We start from the raw sequence: 19,752 nt of genomic DNA, 5'->3' as shown, positions 1-19,752 counted from the left end.
GTGAACCTAACTAGTTCTAGATGCTTTTTCTTAAATTACCATTTCAATTTCACTGTTTGTTATTGGTCTGTTCAGAGTTTCTATTTTTTTCTGGTTTAGTCTAGGAGGGTTGATATTTCCAGGAATTTATCCGTCTCCTTTAGATGTTCTAGTTTGTGCACATAAAGGTGTTCATGGTAGCCTTGAATGATCCTTTGTATTTCTGTGGTATTGGTTGTAATATCTCCCATTCCATTTCTAACTGAGCTTATTTAGATCTTCTCTCTTCTCTTCTTCATTAATCTCACTAATGGTCTATCAATTTTGTTTATCTTTTTGAATACCCAAATTTTTGTTTCATTTATCTTTTGTATTTTTTTTTGTTCATTTGTTTCAATTTCATTTAGTCCCACTCTGATCTTTGTGATTTCTTTGATTCTGCTGGGTTTGGGTTTGGTTTGTTCTTGTTTCTCTAGTTCCTTGAGGTGTGATCTTAGGTTGTATATTTGTGCTCTTTACGACTTTTTGATGTAGGCTTTCAATGCTATGAACTTCCCTCTTAGCACTGCTTTTACTATATCCCAAAGGTTTTGATAAGTTGTGTTCTGCTATCATTCAGTTTGAATATTTTTTAAATTTCTATCTTGGTTTCATTATTGACCCAAAGATCATTTAAAATCAGATTAATTTCCATGTATTTGTATAGTTTTGTGGGTTCTTTTTGGAGTTAATTTCCATTTTTATTCCACTGTGGTCTGAGAGGATACTTGATATAATTTTGATTTTGTTAAATTTATTGAGATTTATTTAGCAACCTATCCTATGTTCCATCTTGGAGAATATTCCACATAAGAGAAAGAAATAAAGGGCATCCAAATTGGTAAAGAGGAAGTCAAATTGTTGCTGTCCATTGATTATATGGTTGTATACCTAGAAAACTCTAAAGACTCATCCAAAAAGCCTTGGATATGATAAATGAATTCGGGAAAGTTTGAAGATACAAAATCAATGTATACAAATCAGTAGCACTGTTATACACCAACAGCGACCAAGCTGAGAGTCAAATCAAAAACTCAAGCCATTTTACAATAGCTGCTCAAAAATAAAATGCTTAGGGATATACCTAAACAAAGAGGTAAAAGATCTCTGCAAGGAATCTTACAAAACACTGCTGAAAGAAATCAACAACACAAAAAAATGGAAACACATCCCATGCTCATGGATGGGTAGATGAATATTGTGAAAATGACCATACTGCCAAAAGCAATCTAAAGATTCAGTGCAATTCCCATCAAAATACCATCAGTATTCTTCATAGAACTAGAAAAACAAAAACAAAAACAAAACAACCACAACAAAAAATCTTAAAATGTATATGGAACTAAAAAGGAGCCTGCCTAGACAAAGCAAGGCTAAGCAAAAACAACAAATCTGGAGGCATCACATTACCTGACTTCAAACTACACTACAAGGCTACAGTTACGAAAATAGCATGGTACTGGTATAAAAATAGGCCACAGACCAATGGAACAGAATACAGAACCCAGAAGTAAACCAAAATTCTTGCAGCCAACAGATCTTCAACAAAGCAAACAAAAACATGAAGTGGCAAAAGGACACTTGTATTAGTCTGTTTGCATGCTGATAATAAAGACATACCTGAGACTGGGTAATTTATAAGGAAAAGAGGTTTAATTGGCTCACAGTTCCACATGGCTGGGGAGGCCTCATAATCATGGTGGAAGCAAAAGAAGAGCAAAGTCATGTCTTACATGATTGCAGGCAAGAGAAACTGAGAGCCCAGTGAAAGGGAAAACCTCTTATCTAACCATCAGATCTCATGAGACTTATTCACTATCATGAGAACAGTATGGGGGAACCACCACCATGATTCAATTATCTCCCACTCAGTCCCTCACATAACACGTGAGAATTATGGGAGCTACAATTCAAGATGAGATCTGGATGGGAAGAGAGCAAAACCACATCATTCTGCCCTTGACTCCTCCCAAATCTCAGGTCCTCACATTTCAAAACCAATCATGCCTTCTCAACAGTCCTCTAAAGTCTTAACTCATTTCAGCTTTAACTCAAAAGTCCAAAATTTTAAGTTTCATCTGAGACAAAGCAAGTCCCTTTCATGTATGAGCCTGTAAAATCCAAGCAACTTAGTTATTTCCTAGATACAATGGGGGCACGGGCATTGGATTAATATACCCATTCCAAATGGAAGAAATTGGCCAAAATGAAGGGGTCCTAAAGGCCCCATGCAAGTCTGAAATCCAGCGGGGCAGTCAAATCTTAAAGCTCCAAAATGATCTCCTTTGACTCCATGTCTCACATCCAAGTCATGCTGATACAATAGATGGTTTTCCATGGTCTTGGGCAGCTCTGCCACTGTGGCTTTGCAGGGTACAGCCTTCCTTCTGGCTGCTTTCACAGGCTAGTGTTGAGTGTCTGCAGATTTTTCAGGTGCGCAGTGCAAGCTGTCAGTGTATCTACTATTCTGAGGTCTGGAGGATGGTGGCTGATATGGTTTGGCTGTGTCCCCATTGAAATCTCAATTTGAATTGTATCTCCCAGAATTCCCATGTGTTGTGGGAGGGACCTAGTGGGAGATAATTGAATCATGGGGGCCAGTCTTTCCCATGCTATTCTTGTGATAGTGAATAAGTCTCAAGAGATCTGATGGGTTTATCAGGGGTTTCTGCTTTTGCTTCTTCCTCATTTTCTCTTGCTGCTGCCATGTAAGAAGTGCCTTTTATCTCCTGCCATGATTCTGAGGCCTCCCCAAGCCATGTGGAACTGTTAAGTCCAATTAAACCTTTTTGTCTTCCCAGTCTTGGGTATGTCTTTAACAGCAGTATGAAAATGGACTAATACAATGGCCCTCTTCTCACAGCTCCACTAGGCAGTGCCCCAGCGGTGACTCTCTGTGGGGGCCTTCACCCCACATTTCCCATCTGCATGGCCCTAGCAGAGGTTTCCCATAAGGGCCCTGCCCCTGCAGCAAACTTCTGCCTGTATATCCAGGCATTTCCATACATCCTCTGCAATCTAGGCAGAGGTACCCAAACCTCAATCCTTGACTTCTATGCATCCGCAGGCTCAACACTACATGTAAGCTGCCAAGCGTTGGGGCTTGCACCCTCTGAAGCCATGGTCCAAGCTCTACCTTGACCTCTTTAGCCATGTCTAGAGCAGCTGAAATGCAGGGCACCAAGTCTCTAGGCTGCACATAGCAGAGGGTCCTTGGGCCTGGGTCACAAAACTATTTTTTCCTCCTAGGCCTCCAGGCCTGTGACAGGAGGGGATACCTCAAAGGTCTCTGACATACCCTGTAGATATTTTTCCCATTGTCTTGGTGATTAACATTTGGCTCCTCATTACTTATTCAAATTTCTGCGGTCAGCTTTAATTTCTCCTCAGAAAATGGGGTTTTCTTTCCTATCGCACAGTCAGGCTGCAAATTTTCTGCTCTGTTTCCCTTTTAAAACTGAATGCTTTTAACAGCACCCAAGTCACATCTTGAATGCTTTACTGCTTAGAAATTTCTTCTGCCAGATACCCTAAATCATCTCCCTCAAGTTCAAAGTTCCACAAACCTCTAGGACAGGGGCAAAATGCCACCAATCTCTTTGCTAAAACATAGCAACAGTCACTTTTACTCCATTTCCCAACACATTCCTCATCTCCATCTGAGACCATATCAGCCTGGACTTTATTGTCCATATCACTATCAGCATTTTGGTCAAAGACATTCAACAAGTTTCTAGGAAGTTCCAAACTTTCCCACATTTATCTATATTCTTCTGAGCCATTCAAGATGTTCCAGCCTCCACCTGTTACCCAATTCAAAAGTCACTTCTACATTTTCGGGTATCTTTACAGCAGCACTCAACTCCTGGTACCAATTCACTATATTAGTCTGTTCTCATGCTGCTAATAAAGACATACCTAAGACTGGGTAATTTATAAAGAAAAGAGGTTTAATTGACTCACAGTTTCACATGGCTGGGGAGGCCTTATAATCATGGTGAAAATGAAGGAAGAACAAAGTCACGTCTTACATGGTTGTGGACAAGAGAGAATGAGCCAAGTGAAAGGGGAAATCTCTTATAAAACCATCAGCTCTCATAAGACTTATTTACTACCAGGAGAACAGTATGGGGGAAACCACCCCCCATGATTTAATTATCTCCCACCAGATCTCTTCCACAACACATGGGAATTATGAGAGCTTCAGTTCAAGATGAGATTTGGGTGGGGACACAGCGAAACCATCTCAACACACTATTCAATAAATGGTACTGGGATAAATGTCAAGCCACATGTAAAAGAATGAAAGTCATCTCTCACCTTATACAAAAATTAACTCAAGATAGATCAAAGACTTACATGTAAGTCCTGAAACCATAAACATTCTAGAAGATAACATAGGAAAAAAAAAAAATCTCTTCTACATACTGGCTTAGGCAAAGAACTTACGACCAAGAACCCAAAAGCAAATGCAACAAAACCAAAAATAAATAGATGGGACCTAATAAACTAAAAAACTTCTGCACACCAAAAGAAATAATCAGTATTGTTTAGACAACCCAGAGTGGGAAAAGATATTCAAAAACTATGCTTCTGACAAAGGACTAATATCCAGAATCTACAAGAAGTTCAAACCACCAAGTACAAAAACAAATAATCCTATGAAAAAGTGAGCTAAGAACATGAATAAACAATTCTCAAAATAATATATACACACTGCCAACAAACATGAAAAAATACTCAACATCACTAATTATTAGGAAATGCAAATGAAAATCAGGATGAGACACCACCTCACGCCTGCAAGAATGGCCAAAATAAAAACAATAAAAACATATTAAATGTTTTTATTTAAAAATATTTTGGCATGGATGTAGTGAAAAAGCAGCACTTTTGCACTGCTAGTAGGAATATAAACTAGTACAACCCGTATGGAAAACAGTATGGAGATTCCTTAAAGAACTCAAAGTAGATCTACCATTCAATCCAGCATTCTCACTACTGAAGATGAAAAGAAGTCATTACATGAAAAAGACACTTGCACACACATGTTTACAGCAGCACAATTTGCATTTTCAAAAATATGGAACCAGCCTAAATGTCCATCAATCAATGAGTGGATAAAGAAAATGTAGTATGTATACACCATGAGTTACTACTCAGCCATAAAACAAAATGAAATAATGACATTTGCAGCAACCTGGATGGAGTTGGAGACCATTATTCTGAGTGAAGTAACTCAGGAATGGAAAAACAAATATGTTATGTTCTCACTTATAAGTGAGAACTAAGCTATAAGGACACAAAGACATAAGAATGATATAATAGACTTTGGGGACTCAGGGGGAAGGGGGAAAGGGGGTAAGGAATAAGAGACTACACATTGGATGCAGTGTACACTGCTCAGGTGATGGGTGAACCAAAATCTCAGAAATCACCACTAAATAACTTTTCCATGTAACCAAAAACCACTTGTTCACCAAAAATTATTGAAATACAATAAAATACGAAACATTTATGAATTATATAACATGTGGTTCTTGTGAATGACTTCTTTCACTTAGCATATTTTTAAGGTTCATTCACATTGTAGCATGTATCAGGAGGTCATTATTATGACTGAATACCATTCTATATTTTGTTTATTCAATCATCCGTTGATAAAGCTCTTCTTACGCATTACTTTAGTATACCATCTATTTTGACTGCCAAGTAGAGGGTTGTTCAGCAGTTTTCTTTTACCCTCAGTTTTTCTTTTTAAAATATATTCTTGACTCCTCCTTATTTTGTCCTCAATGGTGCTGGAGGACAAAGGTCATCATTCTCTGTATGGGTAGTGACTTTCAAAGAAAGTCCTCTCACCCTCAACCTGCCCCAGGCCATTTGTACAGTGGCTTTTGAGAAAATAGGTTTAAAAGCATTATTTTTCATCTTGTTAAGTAGATGTTTAGTATTTTTTGCAGGGTATGTGGTTATTCTTCATTTTAGTTTGTTCTCTGTTTTAAAACAATGTGCAGGTAGATAAGTGCTTGCTGTATACTCTGGAGAATCCTAACCTCATAAAAAGTGAATAAATACATATATCATGTCAAGTGCAGATATTTTAAACTGTCAAGTAACAAATCTCGTGGTAGGAAATGTATTATACTACTGGGTGAAGTAAGTTATAGTCCAGAAATGCTTTTAATAAGTGGAGAAGGCGGTTGATACTTTGAATTATTGTTGTTTCTAATGTTCTGAATGCTATATGAAATGAAATTAAAATGTAGTCGTAAGGCTTTCACACTAGCATGTTCATAGGAGTAGTGACGAACATTTTGACTAACATTTTAACATATTCATCAATGAGTATTTGCTAACCCTCTTTTTTTTTTTTTTAATAACCAGACATGGTATTAATTAAATAATTGTTCACTCAATTAGTTTATGCTAATATTAACAGAAAGCTTTATCACATACAAAGACCTTTCACATAAATTTTATATATTAATACTGTGAAGCAGGTAGTTGTTATTCTCATTGTGTTGTTGCAGAAACTGAGTGCCAAAAGGTCCAAAGCGTCCAAGAGCAGTGAGGCCAAGATATCTCCTTAGAACTGATTTTGTTTCCTTTTTCTGCCTAGGAGCCATGACAACGCTAAACAAATGGACTTAGAAAAAAGACATGTAGTCTCTGATTGAAGCAATATCTTGTTGACAGTATAGTTGACCCTTGAACAACATAGGATTGAGCCTCATGGGTCCACTTATATGTAGGTATTTTTCAACCAAACATGGATTGAAACTACAGAAACCCACACATAAGGAGAATTGACTGCGATATTTGAGTATTCATGGACTTTGTTATACATAGGGGTCATGCAAGCAATCCCCAGATATATTGAAGAATGACTGTATTCACTTTTCTAATACCTTGAAATTTAGATGAAATTGGATTTAGTATTCATTTGACATCTTGTGAAATGATCCTAAGATATATGCAAATTCCTGAGTCCTTAGTTTCTCATATTAATGTAATTTGCACAGTTACTCAAAATCTCCTGTCTTTTAACTTTCCTCATCACTCCTTCATCATATCCTGACCCCTCTATTCTTTGGCGTACCTAAGCAATAGATCTTCCATCAAGCTTTCATCTTCCCCCAAACCCCTCACATAAGAAATTAGTATGAAACAAACTTTACTAATAATTCATAGAGAGGGGTAGGACATTCATTCTGGCAACAAATAACTGAATACTGTACATTAGACATCCTTTTTACCAAAAGTCTTTCAGTTTCTGAAATATGAGACTTCTGACCTCTTTCTCTGTAACCTCTAGCTTCTTCATTGTTCCTGTATATTTATGACTCTGCTCTTTTTCCCTTCTACATTTTATGAACCATGACCTAGAGGCCTGCTTTTCCCCATTTAAAACTGCTTCTCAATGTATTTTACTTTTTAAAAAGAAAGAAAATTTTCTCTTGAAAAACTATTCAACCTATATATTCTTTGTCTTGCTATATGTATTATCTAATTCAATTATCATAATCCAATGAAATAAAATACTATTATCCCAAATCTGTAGTGAGGTAATCTATGCACAGAGAGTTCGATAAGTTATCTAAGTTTACACAGCCAGTCAATGGTGAAGGCAGGATCTGAAATTCTCAAGTATATGTGGAGAAAGGATGTTATTCTAACATCAGTAGTGTCTTCATAAGCTTAGAAATATCTGTAATTACTTCTATTTCAGGTGACATCTGCTGGGGAAAATTATTCAGTAAAGTAACTTTGTGGCTTTATTCAATCTGCTGGCAATGTGGTTTAGTTAAATATGCAACCTGATGCTGCCCTTTTATCTAGGTTGTAATTTACATTTGGTGGAAGTTAATATGATAAATAGTGGAAGTCAAAGTTTTCCCTTCAAATATAGAGTATTTTGTATGCTCATGGATTCTTGTTTACATGAGGACTTCTCAGCTCTGGCATTACTGACATTCTGGGCAGAATAGTTATTTTGTGTGGGGACACTATCTTCTGCATTATAACTGCAGCCCTAGCCTCTACCCACTAAATGCCAGAGGACCCCCCTAGTTGTGACAACCAGGAATGTTTCCAGATATTACCAAATGTACCCTTGGGGGTAAAATTGTCCCCAGTTGAGATCTGTTGCATTATATTACAAACTCACCCAAGCTTAATATTAAAGCATAACAAAAATAAAAATCATATTAAGACTGCCCACAATTCTGATAGTGGTTGTAGTACTCTTGCCATTTGCCTGCCTCTAAACAATTATGGAAATAGCCATTCATTCTTTAGGCTAATTGAAGGTACTCATGTACTATAGAAAAAAAATAGAGCAAGAATGTATTACACATTGCTGGAATTAAGCTTAATATACTTGACTTAATTAAGACAATTAAATTGTATGTTCAGCTCTCATTTATTTAGGGGATGATTAGTCTATTTTCCTTTCTTTTTTGTGGGTGCACACTGAATCTGTGGCCTGTCTTTAGCTTGCCTCATTACTGGAAATTGAAATCAGTCCACAAACACTTATCTAGTGCTTGCCATGTATTTTAAGTGGTAACATTTCAAAACATAATGCATAGAAAGATTATGGAATCATGATGCTGGGGAAGGATGTTGTGAACTCCTTTCAGGATCCTGTTCATTGTCAGATAAATGACTGAACCGTCTACAATAGGTTTAGTATGTTCTCTTTTCCTTAAATATCTCCAAGGACAGAATTGCAGCAATGTAAGTTGCTCATTCCAGACTTTCATTCTGATGGTTCAGATGATTCTCTATATCTAAATATTCAGACTGCTTAAATTTCAGTCTGTTTCCTCATAGAAGTTTTCTTTGTGAATATGTATGTATGCCCTATGACTTCAGAATGAGAAAAAATTCTGAATATGAGATACCTTGAAAGTATGTTGACTCTTTTTTTTGCATAAATGAGATTTTTAGTTTTGGACAGCTTATTACGTTTTTGATTCACAGTCAAGAATAACTATAATGGTTTTAGTTTATATGCAATATGCATTATAATCTGTTGTAATTTAGTATAATGAAAATTGTGTCAAGTGTGTTTATAGCAATCATGACCACAAGGGAAATCAGATTTGCCTAATTTAAGGAGAAGCAAAAGTCTTCACTCATGTAGCTTCAACCTCAACTACCCTTTTCCTTCTCACATTGTTTCATTCCATTTGGATAACTAGTTCTTTTGGGCACCCTGTAAGAATTATTGCTATGATGATCTCAAAGAAAAGTGACTCCTTTGAATGAGAAGCTTGGTTCTAACTAAAATATTCTAAGAGCATGATGGTCTTAGAAACTATGAATACAAAAAGGTTTAGAAAAAAACCTAATACATATATATGTGTAATGAGAAACTACTAAGCAAGATACATAGCCAATTAGGAGTAAAACAAACTAAAATAGGGCTGTTTCTCACAGGCTTTATTCAATGAACAAAGAATGATTTTCAAACATTCAGATTAATACTGTGAAGAGTTAACACATCATCTAGGGGGTAAGAGTTCAGATCCAGAGAGACTTTATCTATTCAGATTCGAAAGCAATCTTAAACTGACAACTGATAAGGCAATGACACAATGCCATTCTTTAATTCAAGAACAAAATTACATCTCACAGTGCAGTCATCCTTTTCCTTCTTACAGTGGCTTAAGAAAGACATACATAAATGACTAACAAGTAGTACAGGTTTAAGGGAGATATCTAAGTGTATAGTCTGTCCCTGGGAATTGGATGGCTTTTCCCCATAGGTAGCCCCATAGCAGCCTCATCAATTTCTACTTTCTTACTAGGTGACAGCACCCCCCTCCATCTAAAATGACCCTGCAAGGCAAGTTTGATGTAACAGTATGCCTAATCTATTAAGAAAGCAGATCCACCGATGAACCTCATCTCCCAGAGGAAATTACATCCTCGCTGGTGACAGCACAGCCCCACTACCAGAATGCTGAAAGTTCCTTTTGAATCTAGCAACTGTAGAAGCCCTTATACAGACTCTAACCTACAAAATCATGAAGGCATAGTCAAACAGATTATTGAAGGAAAGAGATAAGAGTTCTTGTCTAGACAAGACCTTTGTTATAACACCTGTTTCCCTTTAATAGTCAATCAAGTTGTCCTGAATGTTCCAACCAAGATCTCTGGAATTAAGCACAGTGATTATAATCAGGTTGTTGCCAGCTATTCTATTTCTGCCTGCCAGTAATAAATCTCTAAGCTGATTCTATTTATCATGAAAGTCCGTATGGCACAAAACCACAGGTTAGTGAAAAACTCATCAGGATAAACAAAGCCGGGAGGTTCTGAGTCTCCCGGAGAACTCAGTTTCTTCCATTATTTGTAGGGCCTTATAAAAGATAAACAAAGGTGTAGATATGCTATAATGGATCCCTTAATACTTACCATCTTCCAAGGGTGGTACATGTATAGTGGTGCCAAAAAACCAGAAGATTGATTGCTTCTCAAAATGACAAGGTTTAGGACTTACGACTCAGCTCATTCCAGAGCATAAATGGGCATATGTTGCCTGAAGTAAAATTTAAAAGTGCATTCAAGTTACCATGATACATCTTTCAATTATTCACGACAATGCCAGGAGCAATAAAAGAGCTAAATAAAACTATAATTAACCCTTTAAACCTCATTTTAGCCAACTGTTTCAAATCTTCTCTTATGCAAACAACTTTAGCAATTTAGTAGAATTCAAATTAAAATGATTTGAATTTTTTTATATTTCTTCCTTATGAATATGGTGGTAAGAGGACACAATGAACATTATACCAATCTAGTCATATATTTTTAAAAAGTAAATATAAATAGTAAAATGCACAGAAGCAGAATACATAAATTACCACATTTTGGATTATCATTTGTTCCCCAAGTAAAAGATCTAATAGCCTCTAGTAACTGTTGGGCTTAGAGAAATTAGTAGAAACAGTCTAGAACTTAGTAAGGTGTTCAGAAAACAACTTTCTGATACTCTTTAAAAAAGAAATCTTTGATATGAAATCTAACATATTTGAAACTGAAACTAAACTGAAGTATTGAAACAATCCTGAATAAATGCTAATGAATGTCTGTTTTTTTTTTAATGAAATAGATATCACATTAATCAATGATGACCAGCAGTAAACTCATCAAAATGCATTTCTAAAGTTAGCAGCAAACTATAATATATAAAAACCTCCAAACTGAGCTGTTTCTAAATTTGGTATGTCTTTGGCAAAAGCATGCTGTATATTCAGCCTACCTGACATTTTCCCTATTTGTTTTACCCTCTTTCCCACCTAAATAATAACATATAAGTTTACCTACTTTCTATGCAAATGGAGTCAGTGTAAAACTAATCTCAGAGGTAGCCACGGAATGAAAAAGAAGAAGGAAAAAAAAAAAAAAAAAAACCACAACTCCTTAAGGGAGTATAAAACTAAGGGAATGGCCTCATGACTACCTTAATACTTTAGAGGAAGAAAGGAAGTTGATTAGGTGAGATTAGGGGTAACTGGATGTAGGCAGTAAGTTTTTATTATTCTTAGCTTTCTTAAGTGAACCACACATTTATACTTGGAAATCATTTATAAATGTGTAATCACTTCTAATTTTGCTACAAGACTGGTGAGTGGCCTATTAGCTTAACTAATTTCCCATATCAGACCAGTAACTCACTAGACTCTTAGAAAATTGGGATACTTCTAAATATCTCTGAAAGAGCCTTCATTAAAGTATCCAGTGTGTCCTGCCTCCTTGAATTTGCCGTTCCCCATTCACATAACAGGTGTGAGAAAGGATACCAAATTCTGACTCAAGGTAACAAAGTACAGACACTGAGTTTTGTTTATCATTTATGTCTTTCTGTTTACTTAAAAAATGCAGTGCTTTTTGGACCAAACACCGTGGGTCACGCCTGTAATACCAGCACTTTGGGAGGCTGAGGTGGGTGGATCATGAGGTCGGGAGATCAAGACCATCTTGGCCAACATGGTGAAAACCCATCTCTACTATACTCCAAAAAAAAAAAAATTAGCTGGGCATGATGGCGTGTGCCTGCAATCTCAGCTACTCGAGAGGTTGAGGCAGGGGAATCGCTTGAACCCGGGGAGGCAGAGTTTGCAGTAAGCCATGTGGTGCTAGAGCACCACTACACTCTAGCCTGGCTGAGGGAGACTCCATCTAAAAAAAAAAAAAAAAAAAAAAAAAAAAAAGCAGTGCTTTTTGGATCATTCTCATCTATCATATGACATCACATCCCTTACTTTTTTGACTATTGTGAGGATATTGAATTTCCAGTGTTTAAGTTAGCCTGGAAAATATGTTTATGTCAAAACTGCTATTTCTCAAATACAATATAGCTAAGTGATTTTTAGCTATTCCAATTAATGTGAAATACAACCCTTTGTTACCAGCACTGATTATTCATATATATGGATAATTTATATACATATAGGTATAATTTATACCTACCTTATCAAAAAAATAAGTTAAACATGAGAAAATTAGGCAATATAAGATCAGGAAAATATGTTTGAACCAGAAGTGAGCTTGTTCACAAATGTTAAACTTTGGAGACTTACACAATTCTGGTTGTAATGTCATAAGAGAATAGGAAACATAATTCGTTAGAAAATTAATTGTCAGTAAGTTGAAACAGATCAGTGTTATATGAGCATGGTTTTTCAGGAAAGAAGTGGCAGTACAACTGAGTATGGTGGTCGTGGCAGTGAGGGGACATTCACTCTTTCCTATGGGGGGAATATCTGATCTTTATAAATTAGTTCTGATGTAATGGGTCCATAGATTTCCTTTAAGAAATCACTGAGCTAAAACAATAGTCCTGATGTTCCTCTTCCTTTAAAAAGAAAACTCCAAAACTGTCTAATAGAATTCTTAGTAGTGATTTTACTTGCATGGCCCATAGGTTTCTTTCCACTGAAAATGTGTAATTATCAAACCCAAAGAGTCAGAGAAACAGACTTGTACAAATCATTTATTTATGAAAGTTCTTTAGGAATTATTCCTTTTGCTTTGAGATCTATTAATACAATTGACACTAGATCTGTAGGTCAAGAAAATTTTATAAAGTGTTGAAAAATTGTTACATATTATTCTTTGGAGTCTCTACCACTAGGCTGTAAGGGCTGAAGAAACATTACATCAAATGTTGGCCAGGCATAGGCAAATGGAGAAAATACAAAGCCATTGCATTAATCTAGGAAGATTGGTATGATTTTCTGAGCTTCTATTTTCTTCTTTGGATGTGATTTAAAAGGTTCTCTCCTCAACCCCCCATAGAGAGGGAATCTGAAAACAAATTCTTTCTCCACTGGAGGAGGGGAAATTAAAAACCTCTATTATCCTACATTGTTCTTGGTTAGTTTCTGTAGTAGATGATGGAATATTGTGCTTCAATGTCATCTAATAAATCATACCTCCATATAAATTATAATAAAATAATGCCAGTGATAAGAGCAAGCATTTATGAAGCATTTGCTATGTGCAGGGTACTGGGTTAAGAATTTTACCTGCTTTATCTCACTTAATTTTGACAATCATCCAATGAAATAGGTGCTTTTATTGTATCCATTTCACTGAGGCAAAGAGAAGTTAAGCAATTTGCCCAAGGTCACAAGGCCAGTAAGGAACAGAAAAGGGAACCAGAACTAAATTTTGGTTTATCTTTAGATGATGTACAAATTTTTTAACCTCTGTGTTATATTCTGTCCTGTCTCTCATTCTTGAGTGGTAGATGAAATTTCTAGGGGCATAGGCTTGCCACTAAAAAAAAGGGAGGAAAATGCCGTGGGAACTATCTGAAGCTTATGAAAAGATGAATTTACCGTACTGATTTTGATGGGGAAGAATTTTCTTTCCTACAGTCAAGAAGTGAACCATGAGAAAGCTAGAATATTTGGCCATACCTGTGTAAGCAAGTCTTTTTAAACCTTTTGAATTGTTGAATTTGTTCATTCCTGACTAGTTTCTTTACATACAGAAGGGGCATGCATACACCAGTCAAAAATAATGATGAGATTTTTTATGGACTTTTATTCTAATTACTGCAGAATTCTCTCTTCATTGATACTATTTATGTGAAACGGTTTTCAGGGTAGGATAATGTCCTCTGAAGGGTGAATCATGTACCACTAGTATATGGATTAAACTTAAAACAAAATATGTGCGTGTGTATACATATATATATATTTTTAAGATTTTATCTCCATAGTATTTGAAAATAATTAATCAGCACATTAAACCTCAGTTGTTACAAAGATTACTGCCTAGATAAAACCAGGTTGATTTTAAAAGTGAAGGAGTGAATTTAATGTCAATACTCTAAAAGGTTAAATATTACAGGTAGCACACAAATAAAGGAACAATTATGAAATCAAAGTATAAAGGCCTGAAGTTTGGCAAACACTGGAGGAGCATTAGTTCCTTTCAAACACAAGCTAACTCTCTTGCCAGGCTTAAGCTTCTCTTCTGTAGACCGTGGATAAGTAACTTGGAGAAAAATAGAAGAGGAGAAGTCAGTCAAGAATGGACTCTGTTGCCTTTTTATTTCTACCCTGATTATATTATGTGATGAAATTCTTAGTCTACATAAGTATGACTTTCAAAAAAATATATATATATTTTCATTTCTCTCATAAATAGCATTTTTCTTACTTGCAGGTAACAATGTATACCCAGTATGTGGTGTTTCCTTAGCTTTTTTCTTCCTTTAACGTTTCATTTTCCAAGCCCTTTGTCAAACATAAACTGTCATAACACAGTTTTCTTTTCCCTCAACCCTTGTAGTTTGTTTTCTCCTACAGTCAACATTGCAGAGCTGGGAAGCAGATAAGACAGTCTTGCCTGAGTCAGGCAAGATATTTTAAATAAAAAGAAACCAAGAGCAGAATTAACTAATGGCAAAGGGTCAAAGTAATTCCCCTCTTCATAATAACTGCCTTACTAATGAGAATTTTCAAGTATGAAATGTGCTGTAGAAAATGTACCACTTACTCAAGTTTTCTTTCAGATTCAAAATTACGTTAAAATTGGAATTACCATGGTTTACTAATAACAGACTTGGAATAATATTATGTTTGCCTGTTTGTCTCTATCTTTTCTTGTTGTTTCGGATCTCATATCAAATCTTTTCAGTAGTAAATTTAAGAAAATATGTACTTTTCCTAACTTCCATATTTTGTTTCATTTCTTGCATTGCCTCTTGGTGACTTTTTTTAAATTGGTAACTGCATTTTTACAAATGAGCCTAACATTCCTCTTCACATTAAAAATGCAACAAATGAAGCATGAGAAAGAATTTATATAACATGTTTTTCCCTCCTCCTTTTTAGATGGTAAGGTTGAAGTTACAAAAGAAGGTGTGAAGTTGTGTACCATGGGTCCAGGAAAAGTGTTTGGGGAGTTGGCTATTCTTTACAACTGTACCCGGACAGCGACCGTCAAGAGTAAGACTATTTTCATATATTTAAAATATGTTTAATGTCTTTTCCCTAGGCCTTTGAGATGTTGATTAAAATGCCCATTTATTTAATCTTTATAATTTTATTACGTTGTATTTTAATTTTTGCCCTGCTATATAGCTGATGTATTTGTTTTCATTCTAAAGGTGATTGTTAACAATCAGTTTTGTATAAATTACATTTTCTTGCTGATTTCTGAAAATTATCCTTTAATCAATAAATTCTCATAATTAGGATTTTTTAAATGATATAATTTTATACATTTGAATCAAATAAGAGCAAGTCTTTTTCTTTTCTCTCTTTATAGTCTCAAGATCATATTTAAGAAATTTTTACATGTCTATCTATTTTGGGTTATATTCCTCACATAAATTCCACTTGTTTACTCAGTGGTTTAGAAAAATTAAGAGGAGAAATGTCCTTCATCTCATTCAAACATCATTGAGTAAGATATCTCCTGAATTCTAAAACTGCATCTGAGTGTATTTTTGCCTTCAGCTGCTCATCAAGCTGTATATTATAGCATTTTTCTTTTCTACTGATTGAGCTTATTTTAAATCAGGGCAATAAAGCAGCTTGTTTCCCTAATTTTACATGTATGTGTATATATGATTTCTCTAGCAACTTTTGTTGCTTGGCAGAAGCAGCTGCAATAGTTAGAAGGAAAAAGATTTTTTTTTTTAATCTGCTTCCTGAGTAAGTATATAATGACTGTATAACAAACAGAGCTGAATTCAAAAGTCAACAATGTAAGGTTCATTGCATCTTTAGGCAAATGTATGTATTTCATGTTTGAAAAGTCTTTCTGATACATTTTCCTGTGGTTGATTTCAATCACAGATTACTTTGATTAGATTTTGTCATTTAAAAAAAGATGCTATTGGCAAAATGACAAGTACATTGTGAATTTCAATTAGTTTTATCTGGATCTCATTGACTACTTTTTGTATTAGTTTTTTCCTTCAGAAGTGCAGCATATAACTGACAATACAATAGTGAAATTGGATTTAAAAAAACATAAGAATGCATGGCCAGCTGGAGTCCCAGAAATTGTCTTATGCGTCTTATTAGTGAATCACCTTTTTATTCATCGGATTCACTGTAACATCAATTGTAAATGGATCCGTTTTAGGATGAGTCTTCCTTGGCATTTGATTCTTGATCTCTGAAAGCACAGGACTCTTGATTGATAGATGCTGCCATGTTTTTACTTCAAGTGATCATTCAATTACATAGCTCAAAGAATGAGACTCAGTGAACCATAATAGAATCTGCCACAACTTTTACTTACTTAAAAAGAACCTTAACTATAGAAAAGAATAGTCATGGCTCCATTAAGTGGAACTGGTTTTACAATCATGCTTCATTTTCATGAGAAATATATTCCTTTTCAGATTAAAAAAAGACCAGAATAGCATATTTTGATGATATCTCAGAATTATAAGTAGTTTTTTTTTTTGTTTTAAAGTATTTAACATTTTTATATATTTCAGGCTTGATACTTAAATCTAACTGAAACTACAAAATTTCCAAAAGCCAACAGTTGGTAATAACATGGTAGTTAATCTTATGAAATGTGGAATTTTTATTAAAGAAATATTTTAGTTTATTTACATGAATTTTACAGCAAAGATTTTTAATAAAATGATTTGTTTGCTTCATAAACATCAATTTTCTTATTAGATTTCTATATAGTGATGTTCATCTGCACAACATCTATTGTACTCTTATTTGGCAAATTTAAATAGACACTATGAATCTAATTCAACAAGAAGCAGCTAGATGTTGAATGCAAATTATAAGCCTAACTCTTTTGGGGTCAGAGCATCCATCATCAAGGGAAATGAGTAATGGGACATGTTCTTCTTTAACACAGACTCAGAGAAAGCTCAAGAATGCATCTGTGCATGTGTGCGTGTTTGTTTCTTCACAGTGCCTTCTTAAGATATAAAAGTTGTGTTGACAAAAGAGCCTAGAGTTGGTGGTGTGCAAATATATACCTGCATTTATAGGTACAGAGGTTTTGTGCATGAATCAGAAACAGTATCTGTGAGCAATTGTTTCTTCCAAATGTTTCATAAGTAGTATGAAGTATGAATAATGATTGTTTATTGTTTCAAGACTTTTTGTCATGCCACCTCTGCTATCTAGGGAGATTGTACTTGTGACTGTAGGCCTCCAGCGCCATTTTTTTTCTATATATTTTAATTAAACCTTCAGGTTGGATATGTTATGATTCTAATTAGCTCACATTGTGGATGCTACTTTTACAAAATGACTACAGAATATAACTCCCAATGCTGTCTTATTCTTTACATGTGATAAAAACATGTCGTCAAATTTATTTGGCTTTTAAGGTTCACTTATTTCTTAGTATTCAAGATTGCATCAACTTGTCCATTTTTTCCTGTCATCGTGTCATTTGTAGTATCAAATGACAGGAGTATTGACCATTTGGAGTATCATTCAAAATGGATTCATCCACTTGGGCGTACTAGTCTAATTCTGAGGGCAATATTTTTCTACACAATAGCTGACCTATCCAAGCTTCTTCTTTCTTACATGCCTTGGCTTTTGACCTCCTTAACCCTAACATCACCAACTTTCGTTCATGATTGAAAATGTTGATGATTCTTTTTCTTTTCTATTGTCCTTGATCAGCCTGAAAGTTATCTGGCATCTTAATGCGTTTTATTTTCACAGTAGTAACTAAATCCTATGTAGCATTCAATAGTTTTTCAATGTACATTACTTGTTTCCTGTTCAGGAGAGCAGTTTTTGCAAGTGTATCAGGAGTGAATAAATACATTTCAGTGACTTCACTAGCTAATGAATATGATCAGAACACCTGTGTTTTTTTTCTTCTAAGCTTACGTTATCAAGAAGTAGTTTTCTTATTAAAACTTTATATTGACATATGCTATAAAATATGATTATAAGCTTGTTCATAGTGATCCAACAGAAAGAAGCACCATGGTAGTTTGAAGCAAGCTCTTTGGTTTTCATCTGGGAAAAAAATAAATTGGCATTCTTCTGAAAATAAATAACATTTTTTTTCAGTGGTTATCACGATAGCACTAGGAGGAAGATCTGATAGCACCAGGAAGAATATTTTTTAGAAATCAAAACCACAGTGATATAGAAAGAAAAAAAATCCTGGTATGATTCACATCTATATTCATAGTCTACCTCTGCCTTATAAAATAACTATTGATTTTTCCCTGAGGAATGAAGAAATAAAAATATATAAAATTAACATTATATTGGAAACCAAAATTTAACAACAGTCTTGAGTTTGTTCATGGCTTAAATAGCCTCAAGTTTTCTTTATTAACTGTGATCTGAAAATGGCCACTTTGTATCTTTCCAGTCACAAACATTCCCAGTGGCATGGGGATGGGAAAAGAATCACTTGTTAGAGTTGGTTTCCACAGCACCAATTAATGTTTCCAGTATTGATTTTTTAAAAATGTTTTCGAAATATTTTGACATTGTCTAGTGAAAGGAGTTTTATCATCCATTTTCAACCCCACAGGGGCAAGAATGTCTCACATGTTGTTTGAATACCCCTTACTTACTCAGTCCCCACACCTGGAAGCAGATCATTATCACGTTTTCCTAAAGTGTCACTCTTGGGTGTGATTTCACTTTTACTACCCTCACAGCTACAGCAATATCAATTTGCACTTACCCTGGGCCTTGCTTCTGTGCCCAAAGTTCTTCAAAATAACAAAAATGGAGAAGTTGAAGTTACTGGAAACCTAAAAGGAAAAGGCGTTTCATTTACAATGAGAGGAATTCAGTGACATGTGTTGTACTGGGGGTATCTTTGCCTGTAAATATTAAATTGAAGCCCTGCTTCTCTTACTTTGAGTTTCAGCTCATAGTGCCTCCAGACCTTTGGTCATGTATTATTCAAATGGTCTCATTCAACTATACTCCAATGAAACCCAATAAAAAGCATTTTTCAGGGAAACATCTTGATGCCTGGTCAATATAATCACCACAGAAAGTTATCTGCAAAGAACATCTATGGTGGATGTGGTAGATATTTTATGACATTACTTGGGCAAAATATCTGACTAATTATTTCTCCTTAAATTGTTAATGACAAGTATTTAGGTTTTTTCTTTATTAAAATACTTCATTACTAATGCTAAAGAACCTAAAAAGCATACAAGAAATCTGACAAATTGATGACTTTAACAATATCGGGTAAAAAACTATTTTTCTGCCTTGG

General features: G+C 35.0%; 1 protein-coding gene across 3 annotated transcripts in view; it reads left to right on the top strand.

The window, feature by feature from the left end:
- Window positions 1-19,752, top strand: part of PRKG1 (protein kinase cGMP-dependent 1) — a 1,334,297-nt gene that overhangs the window by 476,213 nt on the left and 838,332 nt on the right. For 2 of the 3 annotated variants that reach the window (XM_073019149.1, XM_073019148.1), the window contains exon 3: window positions 15,384-15,497. In XM_073019149.1, the coding sequence (XP_072875250.1) occupies window positions 15,384-15,497 (114 nt within the window). Of the gene's footprint in view, window positions 1-15,383; window positions 15,498-19,752 lie in introns of those variants that run through there. The other variant, XM_038008764.2, reaches the window with a different exon arrangement.

The sequence above is a fragment of the Chlorocebus sabaeus genome, chromosome 9 (genome assembly GCF_047675955.1).
Source record: "Chlorocebus sabaeus isolate Y175 chromosome 9, mChlSab1.0.hap1, whole genome shotgun sequence".
NCBI classification, from domain to species: domain Eukaryota; kingdom Metazoa; phylum Chordata; class Mammalia; order Primates; family Cercopithecidae; genus Chlorocebus; species Chlorocebus sabaeus.
Note: the sequence above shows the minus strand (reverse complement) of the source record. Positions and strands in the feature narration are given on the sequence as shown.